The sequence below is a fragment of the Trachymyrmex cornetzi genome, unplaced genomic scaffold (genome assembly GCF_001594075.2).
Source record: "Trachymyrmex cornetzi isolate Tcor2-1 unplaced genomic scaffold, Tcor1.1 scaffold209, whole genome shotgun sequence".
In the NCBI taxonomy this organism is placed as follows: Eukaryota; Metazoa; Arthropoda; class Insecta; order Hymenoptera; family Formicidae; genus Trachymyrmex; species Trachymyrmex cornetzi.
Window position 1 is genome coordinate 74,923 of NW_017296732.1, and position 15,560 is coordinate 90,482.

At 34.1% G+C, this 15,560-nt stretch overlaps 1 protein-coding gene across 8 annotated transcripts in view; it reads right to left on the reverse strand.

Annotated features, from left to right (window-relative positions):
- Nucleotides 1-245: 245 nt before the first annotated feature.
- ATP8A (ATPase phospholipid transporting 8A1) overlaps nt 246-15,560 on the reverse strand; it is a 44,919-nt gene continuing 29,604 nt past the window's right edge. For 5 of the 8 annotated variants that reach the window (XM_018505497.1, XM_018505499.1, XM_018505498.1 and 2 more), the window contains 20 exons: nt 12,476-12,708; nt 12,219-12,317; nt 12,020-12,130; nt 11,691-11,938; nt 10,081-10,361; nt 9,706-10,000; nt 9,381-9,607; nt 8,928-9,304; nt 8,726-8,863; nt 8,484-8,636; nt 8,211-8,408; nt 8,029-8,128; nt 7,711-7,955; nt 7,504-7,629; nt 7,277-7,417; nt 7,062-7,180; nt 6,842-6,976; nt 6,665-6,769; nt 3,766-3,863; nt 246-1,481 (listed from right to left, as the gene is read on the reverse strand). In XM_018505497.1, the coding sequence (XP_018360999.1) occupies nt 1,333-1,481; nt 3,766-3,863; nt 6,665-6,769; nt 6,842-6,976; nt 7,062-7,180; nt 7,277-7,417; nt 7,504-7,629; nt 7,711-7,955; nt 8,029-8,128; nt 8,211-8,408; nt 8,484-8,636; nt 8,726-8,863; nt 8,928-9,304; nt 9,381-9,607; nt 9,706-10,000; nt 10,081-10,361; nt 11,691-11,938; nt 12,020-12,130; nt 12,219-12,317; nt 12,476-12,708 (3,578 nt within the window). In that variant the 3' untranslated portion in view covers nt 246-1,332. The other 3 variants (XM_018505500.1, XM_018505502.1, XM_018505501.1) reach the window with 3 other exon arrangements.

Consider the following 15,560-nt stretch of genomic DNA (forward strand, 5'->3'; position numbering starts at 1 on the left):
GCTTTGTATGATTATTATTGCTATAAACTTTAATAACACTTTAATAAAAATAAGGTTTCGGATATTGTACCTCCAAATATTAGATAATGAGTACTAATTGGTATTCTACTGTATACTTCTACTTAATTTATTATAATTTTTTGTCTGGGAAAAGATTAAGACAATTTTTTTATCACCGTTTTATTCCGAACATAGTATATACAATTGTTATTTTACACATATTATATGTGTGTATATTATACATATATAAATATATATGTATATACACTTACATATATAATATATTTATCTATTAAATTTCTCAGTCATAAACTTAAAAAAGAGTGTAATGGTCGAAAAAGTGAATCTCTGAACTGATAGGTATCAGATTCTGACTAGATAACAATGCAGTGTATGTACAGTTGAAAATGAAATATCTACGTTATCGATTTAAAAGAATACGTAAAGAGTAATGTAATATATATATAATAACGGACAAAGGGAACAGTCTTTTTCTGGCACAAAATCGAACGTAATCCTCCATCGATCGTGTTGCAATCATCTAGAAACTCCAATCTTCGAAATGTACAAATTCTCTTTCACACATATATATATATATATACTGTATATATTTTAACATTTAAGATCGCAATTACAATTTGCGCAATTCGCAATTTTTGTTAGAAGAAGTAGAATAGCATTCCGTTCTTGCGTTCTACAAGAATAGACGCTATTTTCTTCTTCTCTCTCTTTTTTTTTAATCATATAAGACTCTGCGTATACAATTTTGACGCTAACACGAAATGCGTTTCCAAATGCATCGCGAGCGAAATGCGCTGCTACCCGATACTTTAAGGACGAGATCTCTACGGTATATCAGAATAAAATTTCATGAAGTATCAAAATAATTACTCGTGCTAATATTAGAGCATCCTTCTGTAAATGTAGATCGCAGTAATTCAAAGAGGAATCCTTTCTTCGAACATTATTGACATATTAATTAGTCGCATCCATTTCGAATGCACGCATTAGATTACAAGTATACAATTCCCTTTTCCCGAGTGATAAGTCCAGCGAAATAAAATACTTTAGTGATCAGTCGCGATTGAAAGGCCATTTTCGTTAGGATCGTCAGATTCTAACTTAGTAAAATACGACTAATTAAAGAATAGGAATTTTTTCTCTCTAGTCTTCTCGATCCTTAAACTTATCGTCGATCTGATCCCATGAATGTCGTACATCGTTCTGATGATCCTCTCCCATATCAGTCGAGTAAAACGCGGAGCTCATCACTCAGGCCGCTTGGAAGAGCAGCCTGCATCATTTTGCCGCACGGCGGCCACCCCGCTTAAATCACATGCCGCCGGGTTTCGGAAGATTCGTGTCGTAGGCTCTGATCACGTCCGTCTGGGTCACCGAGCCACCTTCCTCTTGCGAGAACGCAAAACCATCTGCATCGCGCAGCATGCGCAATAACAAAGGTCGCAATTCATTAATCTCTGCTATAAGAACGTTTATTAATTGGGTATGCAAGGCGTCGGAAGTCTGCCTTCTACTTTGTCTAATTCGCTACGTCAAGCAATCAGCTGTCCATTATCTTTTCTCATAAATTTTCAAGCGATTCGCACACCCAGAGAAAGGTTTCTTCAATTCAAAGAAATGTTTCTTTGCTATACGGTTAAAGAAAAAATTTCTTTGATTTGAACATAATTTCTTTAAATCAAATAAATTTTTTTATTTGATTTCAAAAAATAATATTTAAATCAAAGAAATGACATTCACGGTTCAAATCAAAGAAATATTTTCTTTAACCGTATAGCAAAGAAACATTTCTTTAAATCAAAAAAATTTAAAGAAATGTTTCTCTGGGTGAATATCCACGAAAATTACATTTTACATCGCGTAAAACAGTTTCGTGTTTCGAGACAGATTTGTCAGCCCATCGCTAGACGCATCCATAGCACAGCCGGGGATTCTCGATATTACCTTAATTAATATACAATATTTAGGTATTGGAATTCAGTAAAGCGTTATTTATAGCAAAAAAATAAACTATTCTCTAGTCTCGGATTAATGTTCTCTAGTTCCGCTAATTAAAATCATAGCAATATATACAAGGTGTTCCGGAATTGTCGCTGCCATTCGATATGATAGATACCGACAAGTTTTAAAAATTAAAGTCCTTATAACAGAGTCTGGCCATGAGTAGTTTTGTCAAAGTAAAAGTGAGAAAAAAGGATGTATATACTATCTCATTTTAACTTATATTATTTTACTTTTTAATTAACTGACAAAAATGACGGGCTAATAAAAAATTTGTCATCTTGTGACCAGATGCTGTTATAAAGTCAGAGCACAAACTTTTGCATAACACATAATACATAAAGCATAAGAAAATCAACCAAAGTCTTCTATTATTTTATTTCACAGAAAAGAAAGAAATAAAAAATGTTGATTGGTTCATTTTTTTACGAACTTTCTATAATAAGCCATTATCTAAACTTTCAAGTCTTAAGCCGTAAAAAATTGACCAATCACAGTTGAATGTGACATAAAAAATAATCGAATATCATTGATCAATTTCTTAAGCTCGTTTCTACCAATATAGTTTAATCTTAATCTTAGTTCAACTAACTTTTCATCTTTTTTTAGTTCTAAAAGTTAAAAAAAGATGAAGAACAAGTTGATCTAAGATTAAAGTTAATCTACATTGATAGAAACGCACATTATAGACTTAAGACTTAAAACTTATGTAATAGTTTATTTTGTAGATAACCCATTATGCATTATGCGTCATGCAAGACTGTGTTCTCACCCTTATGGGCCTTCTACAATAATCCATTAGTCATAAATCAGAAATCAGAAGCTAAAAATTAACCAATCACATTCGTCAATTTTTAGTTTCTGACTTCTGATTTATGACTAATGGCTTATTGTAAAAGGCCCATTAAAGGTCGCAGCACAGACTTTTGCATAACGCATAACACATAGTGTATAAGGAAATCAACCAATTAAAATTCTTCTTTTCCATGGAATGGGAGGAAAGGAAAGATTCTGATTAGTTGATTCGCTTATGCACTATGCGTTATGCTTTATGCAAAAGTCTGTGCTGCGGCTTTAAGCGGAGAGTACAAATTCTTGCATAACGCATATAACACAGGTACATAAGGTATAAGAAATTGAACCAATCAGAATTCTTTATTTTATGGAAAGGAAAAAAAAGAAGAACTTTGATTTGTACATTTTCTTATACATTACGTGTTATGTGTTATGCAAAAGTCTGTACTCTCCATCATAAGGTCTCTATTAAAAATGAAAGAAGAGCGCGACTTCCAGTACACCTAGCGCAATGCATCGGCTGCTAAAAAGTATATATTTCAGCTACGAGATAAAACTTGGTGCATGTGCAAGAGTGTGCAGTTAAATAATCAAATTTAACGAAAACACGTATAGAACTCGTTCGAAATAGTAATTTAAAATATTTTGGGACGGCACTCATCGATAAAATAAAGCTAGACGGACGAACGGACGGACGAGAAGAATGGAAAGCCGGTGAAACTTAGCGCGTGCTCATATTAGAAATAAAGTGCGAAAAAGTAAAGTATATGAAGAAACACGTTAAAACAATTTACCCCAGTAAGAAAGTAGTTTCGCGAGGGTCATAAAGTTGTCGGAAGGGTGGGTTAATCGATTCGGAAGATCGTTAAGGGGTGAGACCGATCCCGGGCATCGTAAACGGGAATATCTCTGGGCTGTGTGCGAATGTCTGTGGAAGAGACAACTTACGTGATAGCTCCACCTCGACATTGACTCTGGAGGCGGCGTTCGAGCGCCTGGTGAAAACGCTTTTAACATTTTTCAGCAACCTCGCCGTCTCGGTCAATCTGCAAAGCCGGGCATTCAGCAATGATTTAAAGATTCTCGGCTGGCCGGAGAGAACTCCTCTTACGTCCACGCGTCGTCGTCGCATGAACAAAACGAATTATAATTCGCTCTTTATTTTTTTCTCAGTGTCTATCTTTCTAAATCGTCGCTCTATATAATCTCTCGCCTTCGGGATATTCTCGGCCGGCAATGCTTTTCCAATCTCAAACGCGAAACTCCGAATTTTCTTTCTGTTTCACACCGATGGATATTACGAATACGTGATGGTAAGTGCGATACAATTATTGTGCAGGAATTAAGTAAAACAAGATGAAAGTCAAATGTGAAGATCGTGAGGGGTGGATGTTAATTTACTGGCAAAGAAAAAAATCGACAACTACTCTTATTAGAAAATTAATTAATTAATTATGATAATTAGACATGCGCGCCGCTAATAAGCCAGGTGTATACGTATATGCTATCGCAAGCATGAACAAAGTTATAATTACCATAGGAATCATCGTGAACTACACCGAGACGTGAGAAAAATTGCGTGATTGCCGTTTTCAAATCGCTGTGCTCTGTGCTTAGCCTTTTTTAACCCAGCGGTACATTAAACGATCATGCGATCTCATTTAATCGGCGGTGTTCTCGCTTGTTTGTAGTGTAGAGAAAGAAAAAAAAAGATATAAGTAGGAGTACTGAGAAATTATATACTGGGTACTGGGGGAGTACTTACACCTCGCGAGATCGGCGATGGCATGCACAGGTCTGCACGGGATACCACGTAAGAGAACACATCAAAAAAGACCGCATTAACGAACGACAGATCGTTTACGGTGAATTAATCTAGTAGCTGATACATCGTTAATTCTATAAGCTCTATTAACTCGAAGGATACGGTCAACGTAATGCTACAAATGCTTTGAATTATTCTTTAATTGGCCATTTAGTAAAATTCTTTCTTCTGATTGGTCAATCGAATGCCTCGAAGTGCTTTGTAGTAAGACTTTGATCGTACCCTAAGAGAATAATTGGGAGGATACAAGGACTCTTCTAATGCTATATGACTCAGAATTCATTTATCCTAAGAGATAGAGGATTAAATATACCGATAATCTAGCTCCATTGGAATATTTTATGTGCACGTATGTATACAGTTATAAAAAATAAAGGACTAATTTGCTGTCAATACGTATTGTGTGCTACACTGAGAAAAAATGTACTGAATTTAATGAAATATTTGTTTGAATAATACTAATTTAACATTTAGGGTAAATAAATATTTACTAAATAAAAAAATAATAGTTAAATTAATGGTTTTTATACCAAATAAATATACACTTACATTTACACAAAGTAAATATCTAATTAATACTATTTAAACAAATATTTATTAAAATTTAACAATTTTTTCTCAGTGTAATAGGGAATACATTAATTGATGCTATGTAAGTAATGGAGGATATGTAAAGTAAATTTTTAATTTAAAACAAAAGACAGGATTAATAACAATGATAATGATAACAGAAAATATATTAGAGGTGAATACAACAGAACCTATAGCACGTCACCGTATTATAATGCATTATTTTTTACAATCTTGCAAAATAATGCAAATAATTGAACCGGGAATGAAAGTCGTGCGAGAGATTCTATTGGATATGACATATTCAATACATCTGAATTAAATAAATATATATAATTACATCTACAATTATTAAATCATTATAATTGTATTCTTTGAACATCACATATAAAATATAAAAAAAAAATATAAAAGAAATATATATACATTTTTAACGTAACTCAAATAAAAAAAATATAAATATTTCTGGATACGTAGAGACAAGACGAATAATTCATAGTGCATACGTATGAAAACTGTGCTGCATGAAGTTCAGCACTGATCATTTTATACTGCACAAGATTTATTACGTTAATTCTAATATTGCATTTGAAAGGAACATGTGCGCGCATAGTAATCGCATATACTAAACGCTTACTATATTGGCATTCTTGGAAGACAGGAATATATCGGATGGATGGGAAGATTATTCAGGAATATGAGATTTGAAGTGTTGCGGTTGATGCATGCTCGGAACGGTGCGTAAACCACGAGCCACGTGCTACAAACGGAAACACTCTCAGCCTACTGCGTCTTCGTCGCGGATAGATCAAGGTCCAATATCGATTTAACCATCGCTTCGTCGACCTCCTGTCATAATTCATATTTATCCGCTCAATTAGGAGGCAATGGTATTTAAGTAGGCATAATTAAAGATTTGTCATTTTCAAGATGCACTCCGATTAACACATAAGCGAACAGACGAACGATAGTTAGTTTAGGAAAATCAGATAAGGTTCGCGTGATTAGATTAGATTAATAGTTGTTACATACATGCACCTAAATGTACCAAAATATAGAGGATTTTTTTCACAGTTTTAGTCAAACCACTCAGGCATCAATATAAATCTGTTCTCAAATACAAATAGTACGCGATAATGGAGCTAGAATCTAGAAAGCCATGCACAGTTTCGATAAGTCAACAAAATATACGATTGTTAGAACGATTCATGCACCAATAGCACCAATAGAGTATTAAATGTTTTTACGATGAACGCTAATCCTTTCAACGAAACAAATTAATGATAAATCGATATTTTATTTATCGGGTAGCCTAAATCGTCGGTTAGAATAATACAATCTTTCACCATGATCTGAATGATTAAATGTTAGAAAGCATCTCTTCTATCATTTAAAATGTCATTTTGCATTTTTTATGTATTAGTCTTTAGTAAAAGAAATGGAGGTACTTACGAACTTCTATAATCTTGATTGTTGAATATATCACCAGGATCGGACTTTCTAATTTCATTCTCTCGAGCTGCTTCCGTTACAGATTTCCAAACTGTATTCTTCACTCTAACAAAATAGACCATAAATATAAAATATTATCGTACAAACGCGTGCGCGTTTAACAGTGGCTGTACTCACGCTTTTACTGTGATATCCAACAGCAATACCGCAATAGGTATTAATATAAGTCCTAGCCAAAAAACAGGCGATGAAAATAACATTTTATCATTACCCAGCATCACAGCACCAACGTTTAAGACGGGCCAAAAATTACTGCAACAACAAGAATGCATTAAACGTATTACTTGTTGTTTAGTGCATGAAAGCTCATAACAACGTTATGTCGGAAGAATCTTACCTATATATAAAAATAAATAAGAACCAGAGTATTATAGACCCCCACGTCGCCAAATGGGTGACCCATGTCCATGAATTTATTATTAGACCCGCCTTCCCGCATACCGTTACTACAACATACTGAGAAACCACACGCTATGTAAGTAATCTTTTTCATAAGAACTTTCATAAATTTTCTCTCATAGAATTACGTAATATAAAGGATGCTGTACTCACGGTATAGACGAAATTTCCTAGTAAAAGATAACCGCCGTCTCTACCATTTGCCCAAGCAACGTCTTGTTTCAGAGCCATTAGCGGCAGCCAGTACAATAGCGACGAATGAATTAATGCATTTATAATCCATACCCAAAATACCTATATTTAAATATGTAGATACATTTAGAAACGTCTCATTTTTTTTTTAAACTGTTATACTTCTAAACTTAACACTTTATATTTACTTTAATATTGAAGAACGATTCACCGTTATTCTTTGTTGCATACAGTCCTGGATGAGCTAAATGAGTTTCCGCAGAACACACTTTATCAAAGAGACCCATAGCTAACGGAGGCGCAGCGGTAAAGACCTATAAAATACACCAGGGAGTCATTGAAAATTAATTTTATTTATTAGAGCAAAACAATATTGTACAGTTTTTAAAACTTACCACGTTGTAAAGCCCAATGGACCATCTTTCGAAAAGGATCTGCCCGGACCAACCGGAATAGATGGCAAACCATAATTCGATAACATACAAACAGATATTCTTGTAAAACGAGTATAAGATTAATTTACACATTCTGCTGTAATTCCAAGAGCCGTGAACAAATAACAAACGTTTCAGAAAACGAAATTGTGCAATGGAATAATCAGAGGCACAAGCCGCTTGAAGACCTTCCACACCTGAGATACCTATGAGAAGCGACAAATCGCAATGTTTTGACAAAAATGTTCAACAAAAATTAATAAGCGCAATAAAACTTACCGACGCCGATGTGAGCTTTCTGTATCATAGCCACATCGTTTGCGCCATCCCCGATCGCAAGAGTCACCGCTTTCTTGTTACTCGTGATTAAATCAACCACCTAAATTGTCAGAACATTTGAAAGAAGCTAGAACATTGCGATTGATTATATTATATAAGTTCAAATAGAATTAAAATGTTACCTCAGCTTTTTGAATTGGTGACACCCTGCAACAGATAACAACTTTGCAAGCTGAACACAATTCCAAGAACTCCATCCTGATGTCGCAAGACAAAGCGTAATCTAACGTACTGCCGTCTATAATCAGGGCTACGTCGTTTTGGCATTTCAAGTCAATCCCAAAATCAAGACAGCGTTGAATGATGACTTCCCTCGTTTTCTATGATACATATTACGTAAGGCATTTTACGTTAGGTTGACTGAAAGTTTAAAACTTTGATAATCACCTACTTACATCCAAAGAAGATTCATTAATAATGTAAAGTGGCATTCCATGTGTTATCAATTTACACGAGTACCCAATATTTATGGCGGTTTCCTGCTTATCTCCCGTCAATACCCAGACATGAATATCAGCTTGTATAAAAGCCTGTATCGTTTCTGGGACCTGAAAATATATAGCATTGCAAGAAATTCAATAAGACATTACAATTTCATACATGTTCAACTTTTTCATCATTTAATAACATTCCATACTTGATCTTGTAGTTGATCTTCAATTGCAGTTGCTCCTAATAATGTAAGTTTAGTCTCAATAAAATTCGCAGCTTGCTCCAGCATACTTTCACGATTCCTAAGACTAATTGACGCTTTGTGGTATGATTCGCTCCACCACTATAAAAAATTGGCGTAAGTTGTTAGACAATTTATTAACTTCAAAACAAAATAGAATACACACCTGGTAAGCATTATCAGGTATTTCTGCGGAGGCGAAACAAAGCGTCCGTAATCCGTCGCTGGCAAAGGCTTCCAAATGCTCTAGGGTCGTCTCACGAAAATCATCCGCGTGCTCTAGATCAAGATCGCTAGCTTCTAAAGAAGTCGACATCAATCTTTCATAGATGACTGAGTCTGCGCCTTTGCAAAAAATCTTAATTTTTCCCTCAGGCGTTTTCACGATCACAGACATACGCTTCCTAGCCGAAGTGAATTCTATAACGTTCAGGATTTCGTAACGCAACGTCTCGCCTAGAGCTACAATTTCCACATAACTGGGCGTCCGCGTATCGAACACGTAGTTAAATTTACGTGCTCCATCCACTAGCGCTCTTTCATCTAACGCGAAGAAAAAAGAATGTAACGTAATTCGTTAAATAACGTATCAAGCAAGAATTTCGCAAGCGATTCTTACCAGGAGACGCTGCGTGATAGATTATAGAGTCGTCTAATTTTTCAGGAATAACCGTGTGGCAAACCGACAGCATGACCATAAACTCGTGAAGTATGATCGCGTGCTCCGCTTTCTTCTTATCGATAGGATTCGACAAATCGCGCACGGACCTTCCTTCCATAATATCCTTAATTAACTCGCAGCTGATATCACTTGTACTCTCGTGGCCATTTGAAGGATTTGGCAAACTATAAAATATTCAAAGTTCAACACACAAATTAATATTTAATGTCAATATTATGAGTTTCTATGGCAGAAAACAGTATACTATTAGCATGAAACTTACTCGTACAGTCTTCCACCGACCGAACATCGCTTAAATTCCATAACGTTTTTCGTAAGAGTGCCGGTTTTATCCGTAAATATGTATTTAACTATCCCGAGCTCTTCGTTCAGATTACTCGTACGAGCCATCGCTGGAGTATCCGTCTCCGGGTGATACATTTCTATGTCCATATTAATAAACGTGGCCTGAACGAATCTCACTACCTCGAGCGTCACTTGCAACGATATCGGTATTAGATTATTGAAGAGAATAATAAACGTCAGTAGATTGAAAGCGAAGTTCTTAGTCATTTCTTCTGCAAGGAGAAAAAGGGTGAAACTTGAGTACTCCTTGAGATACTGTGCCAACAGGAGTCCGCCTATACGATACATTTACCTTGTAATCCTAGATACCAGAGACCTTCTTTGTTGGCATTCGTCCACACGACATTGAAAATCGCGGAAAGAATGCACAACAGAAGAAGTATGAAAAATAGCATCAGTGTCTGCGTGTTGATCAACCGATCCAGAGTGGATCGTTTTAACGGCGCTGTCGCGGTATTATTCTGCATGAGTTTCGTATCGTGTCCCGTGTATATGACTACACCGAACACCCACCGCGTGTTCCGCAACACCGCGCCACGGAGTAATAATTGATCGGGTCCTAAAGCTACGCTCCTGTGAAAGAATGATGCCGTTTGTGATGTAATAATGCATTAACTGATACACGACATGAAGATATGAAGACGTTAACGAATGCCATTTTCGTTAATAAAAATACAATACGTGAAAAACATTTAAGACTTCGTAGTTGATAAATGACGAATTGACATAAACCCTGATGAATGAAAATTTTTCTCGGAATTTTTCTAAAAATTGTGAAGCACACTTTTCAGAAATATTAAGAAGTCTACCTGCATCTTTTCTTGGAATCTTTTCTTAGATCTTTTCTTTAAATGCTCATTTTTTGGATTTTTTTTTAATATTTCAGCGGAGGCGTTACAATGCCCTATTTCGGCGCTGGAATTTGCTTTTGCGTCTCATCAAGGATTGCTAAATCTCTGAAGCATCAATCCTCCGTCAATGGCAACGAACAATTAAAAAAAAAAGAAATTTCCATCAATTTGCATAACACAGGGAATACGCGTATTCCCCTGTGTTATGCAAATTCATAGAAACTTTTTTTTTTTTTAATTATTCGTTTATTAAATTTATTATATTCGCGAATATAATAAATTTAGTATTTTCTTTTGTAATAATATATTTGACGCTTAATGCAACATACTATTACATTTTCTGGCTTTAGTTTTTGAAAATATATTCTGATTACGTCTTAATTGTTACGTAATCGAGACTGATTACGTAATCACAAAACTGTTCGCCAATTCTTTTTCAATTGATATCTTAACTAAATCACATGATCGCACACACCTGCGTCATTGTATTTCTCTCAGATAATTCTTTATTATTTTTAATTTTGAAAAAGATGCCTCTGCACAGTTGCCACAGACATTGGCACAGTTAATAAGATCTGTAACGCTATTGCTAAATTTGAAAAGATTTCCAGAAAACCACTTTTAGCTTTCATTTAAAATATCAAGTAAGATAGAGCTTTATATTTACAAGAGTATAAGCGCTGCCTATTAAAATTTTGTGCCCTAAATTTTGCGCCCTACGCTGGAACGTACCTGCTTAGTGCCTCGTAACGCCTCCATATTTCAGAATATTTATATGTATTTTAGAAAAGATATAGACTTCTGAAATGTTCCAATTTGTATAAAAAAAATTTGAGAAATTTTCTAAAAAGTTATTAAATTATTCAGAAATTCTAAAAAATTTATGTATGAAAAATTTAGAAAAAAATTTTCACCAAGAAAGGAACAAATCCAGATATGAGAGAATTTTAGGATTACAAATAACAACGGATTAACGTAATGAGAAGGAAAATGCGTAATAAGAAGGAAATATAATTAAAATTATTTTGCACATGCATGTTTGTGTTCTTACTGTTTATTGGTCTCCCGTAAGACTCCGTGGAACTCATACAAATGTCTATTGGGCGGCTCACACTGGATGTTCGCGCGAAAATTCATTAATTCCGCGGTATCCAAGAGATTGGCAGTGTCGGGATGGGCCTGTCGGATTTTCAGATTCGTCTCGCCGTCCAGGTTGGCGGTCTCTATGAAGGACATACTCTGCGGCTCCGACGATGACAACAAAATCAAGTCAGCGGGGAAGAAAGTGTTATTGTGAACCTATGCATATTAAAGAGAGCGATTCTAGCGGGGGGATTAATTATTATCACATGAATGATCTTGGCGAAAACAGGGAGCAACCTTAACCACATCGCCGACGGCCACGGCGCGCCACTGTATCCATTGCCAGCGCCCTTCCCTCAGCACCTCTACTTCCCTCATATTTATTTCATCATCTGCTCTATGCCTTTTCTAAAAATTGATAAAAAATACGTAAAATATATCTATATAATTAATCTAATAATCACCATAAAGAAAATATGATAACAAATATACGTACAACATCCTCGATTATCTCTTTCAAAGCGGATACGCTGAGGATGAAAATCAGTGGAACCAATGTAGTCCAACGTCCTGTCGGAGACACATCCGGTATTTGCTAAAAATTTAAATCAAAGAAAAATGCCTCCAATATATATAATATAAGGATCCTTTCTCTTACTTCGAAATATTTATGAAAAAGTATTATTAAGGAATTCCGAGTTTTTCCGTCTGTTGCATCATGTTATATTCGTAATATTTCTGCATGAACTTTACCTGCATGAGTGCGATGAACAGGAAGAAACAATTGCTGTAGCGACGGAATTGTTCGAACAGGAACAGGGGTACGAACGATAGAAATGAGTACTTCGCGGTAGTAATGTGATTGTTTTTGTATTTCGCAGGTTGATGAGGGGCATTGACGAAAATTACCCTTTCTTCGCCATCATTCTGTTGCGTGGTTGGTTGATCGTCACCCTGTGAACCATTTTCCGCCCTTATCGGACCAACTATAACACAAAATGCATTCAATTTTGTATGTATCGTTTGCGTGTAGATATAACATTCATAATCTCAGTGAAAATCTCTGTATATTTCGATTTTTCTTTTTCATTCAATTCAATAATATCAATAGTTAATCATTTATATATGTATAACGCCACGTGTCTCGTAGATATAATCTATATTTACGTCTTAATTTAATTTTACTGTTCTGTTTGAATTTATTTGACCTAAAAATATAATCTATTTTCTTGCAAATATTTTATTAATTCTTTTAAAACTTTTCTCTCTAGTATTTAATAATTTTATCATAATAATTTTATTAATATAAAATTTCTTCTGTATAACATTTTTTATTCTTTAGAATTTTTTTATTATATCGATCCACAAACAATTTACTTCAAAAGTAACACAATTCAATTAATGACTCCAAATGATATTTTTTTAAGTTATGTCTTTTGAAGCAAAGAAACAACACGATCGTATAATAAATTTGAGTAGAATTATTTAACAGGATTAATCAATAATTTAATCAAATATTTAATTTAACCAACAATTTAATAAAACGTTTTCCATTTCCTGTGTAATTTCTTTCCATAAACAAGAAGAATTTCTTACAAAAGATTATTATTCGTCCAATTTATCTTGGAAAGAAAATCGACAGTTTTTCATCGCCTACAGGCTTCTTCGAGTCTTTATTATAGACTTGCATTTCTCCACTCGTCAGATACAGAAATACACCTTCGGCCGAAGGAAAGGTTAATATAAAGAACAAAGTCACGCTACTTTAGAAAATTTCGATCGTAAGAGTATTATTATGGCCAGACATAAATGACGTTCGTATCATGCTTGGATATTTCTTCTATAGCCACCAGCCGTGTATCGTTCCGCCCACGAGCAGCGAACTGACAGTTGTACCACGACACAATTCGCAGCAAATGGCCACTTAAAGTATTATACGTATAGCTTGCTAAACTTGGAAGATAAATAATACGGCCGCAGGTATCGTAGTGTGTTCTTGGCCGATGCGCAACGAGCGCAATTTACACAAGAGTCCTCAGTTTATCGTCGTGCACTTATGTAATTTACATTTACCATTTATTGATTTATGCAATATCGACATTATATGTTTGCTATGTACGTATGTATGTATGTACATGTATCCAGATGTTTACTATATTAGCTATTTTCCTTCATTTTTCTTCAAAATCAGATAAATAGGAAAAATTAAATAATTAAATAATGATTAGAATAAAAGTACTAGCGCTACGTCATTTGTATCATGTTTTTTTTTAATTTGGCAGTTATACCATTCGATAGAGCCAAGTTTCAGCTTTAAGAATTTATTTTTTTAATTGCAGTATAACGATTTATCACGAAGTTACGAGCAATCAAAGTTAAAATGCTCCTTTTATTTAATTCGTAATTCAGTAACAAAAAATCTTAGAAACAATTTTGTAGAAAGAACTTTAAGTTATCACGTTAAAAAATTATAAATTTTCACAAATTTTTTTTTTAGTATATAACACAGACCACAAAATGAGAAAAAAATTTCTCATTTTATTCAGCTCGTATAATTTTTACATATAAAAATTACCAAACTCAGAAGAACTCAAGACATAGTGATCTTTTAAAAGAGATTTTAAGCTTTAAAAAAACCACCTTTTTTTAAATTTAAATTTTGTTTATTTTTAACAAAGTTACAGGTATTCGAATTTTGAAGTTCATAACACAATACATTTTGTTTATTCGGATTTTTAATCGGAATTATTTTATTTTGATTTTAATAACAAAATAGAAGAAATCTCTCTGCATTCGATAAAGTAAGTTATATCTATAAATAATCTCTATACATTTAAGTACAATACTCAACAATTCAGCATCACTGTAAACATCGATAATATCTCGTTATACATTATAACAGAATTTAAAAAGTATGACATTGTATATCTCTGTTCTCTATATTCTGCAAAATGGATTTTCACAATTTTAGAACACTCGCTGCCGATTCGAGAATACATGACTACGTCAATAGAATAAAAGATAAGCGGTTGCGACTGAAAAGAGAGATAAGCATGCTTAATTAATAATCCAATGTGTACTTTCATCTATGCCGTAATTTAAAGAGATAGACTTTGACGTATAAAAATTTAGATGATTAATTACACTTAATACATAACAATTACCGTAATATACAGAAATTATATATTATATTTTATACAATTCAAAAAGATAGACTTCGATGAACAAAAATTTAAACAATTTACTACATTTAATACTTTTAATAATAACAGAAATTATATATTACTGTTACATATAATAATATGTATCTCACTGTATTATTATTATTATACATAATAATGCTCTGCGTATTACTGTAATATTATAATACAAAATGCCATATGTTGAGCTGGAACAAAAATTCGTAGCACTACGAACGTCAAAATTCAAGCAATTGTAACTTCGTTAAAAATAAACGAAATTTAAATGTAAAAAGGGATTTTAAAGCTTAAAACCCCTACTTTCGATAGGTCATTATGTCATTTGAGTTTCTATAAGTCCCATAATTTTTACATATAAAAAATTACAAGCTAGATAAAATGGAAAATTTTTCTCTTACTTTGAAGGTCTGTCAGGTGTCTAAAAGAAAGCTCGTGAAAATGTTCAACTTAAGGGGATCCTAAAGCAAAGCTCGAACTCCGAAAAATCACTAGATATCGCGCCGCGCGCTGCACATCGACATGTCTTTTTATACTACCACAGCAATATCTCACGCAGCCTATGATACACGCAGTCACACATACGTGTCAATTTTCGTACAACGAATTCGTCGCGATAAAGCGTCTAAATCTAATTCTAA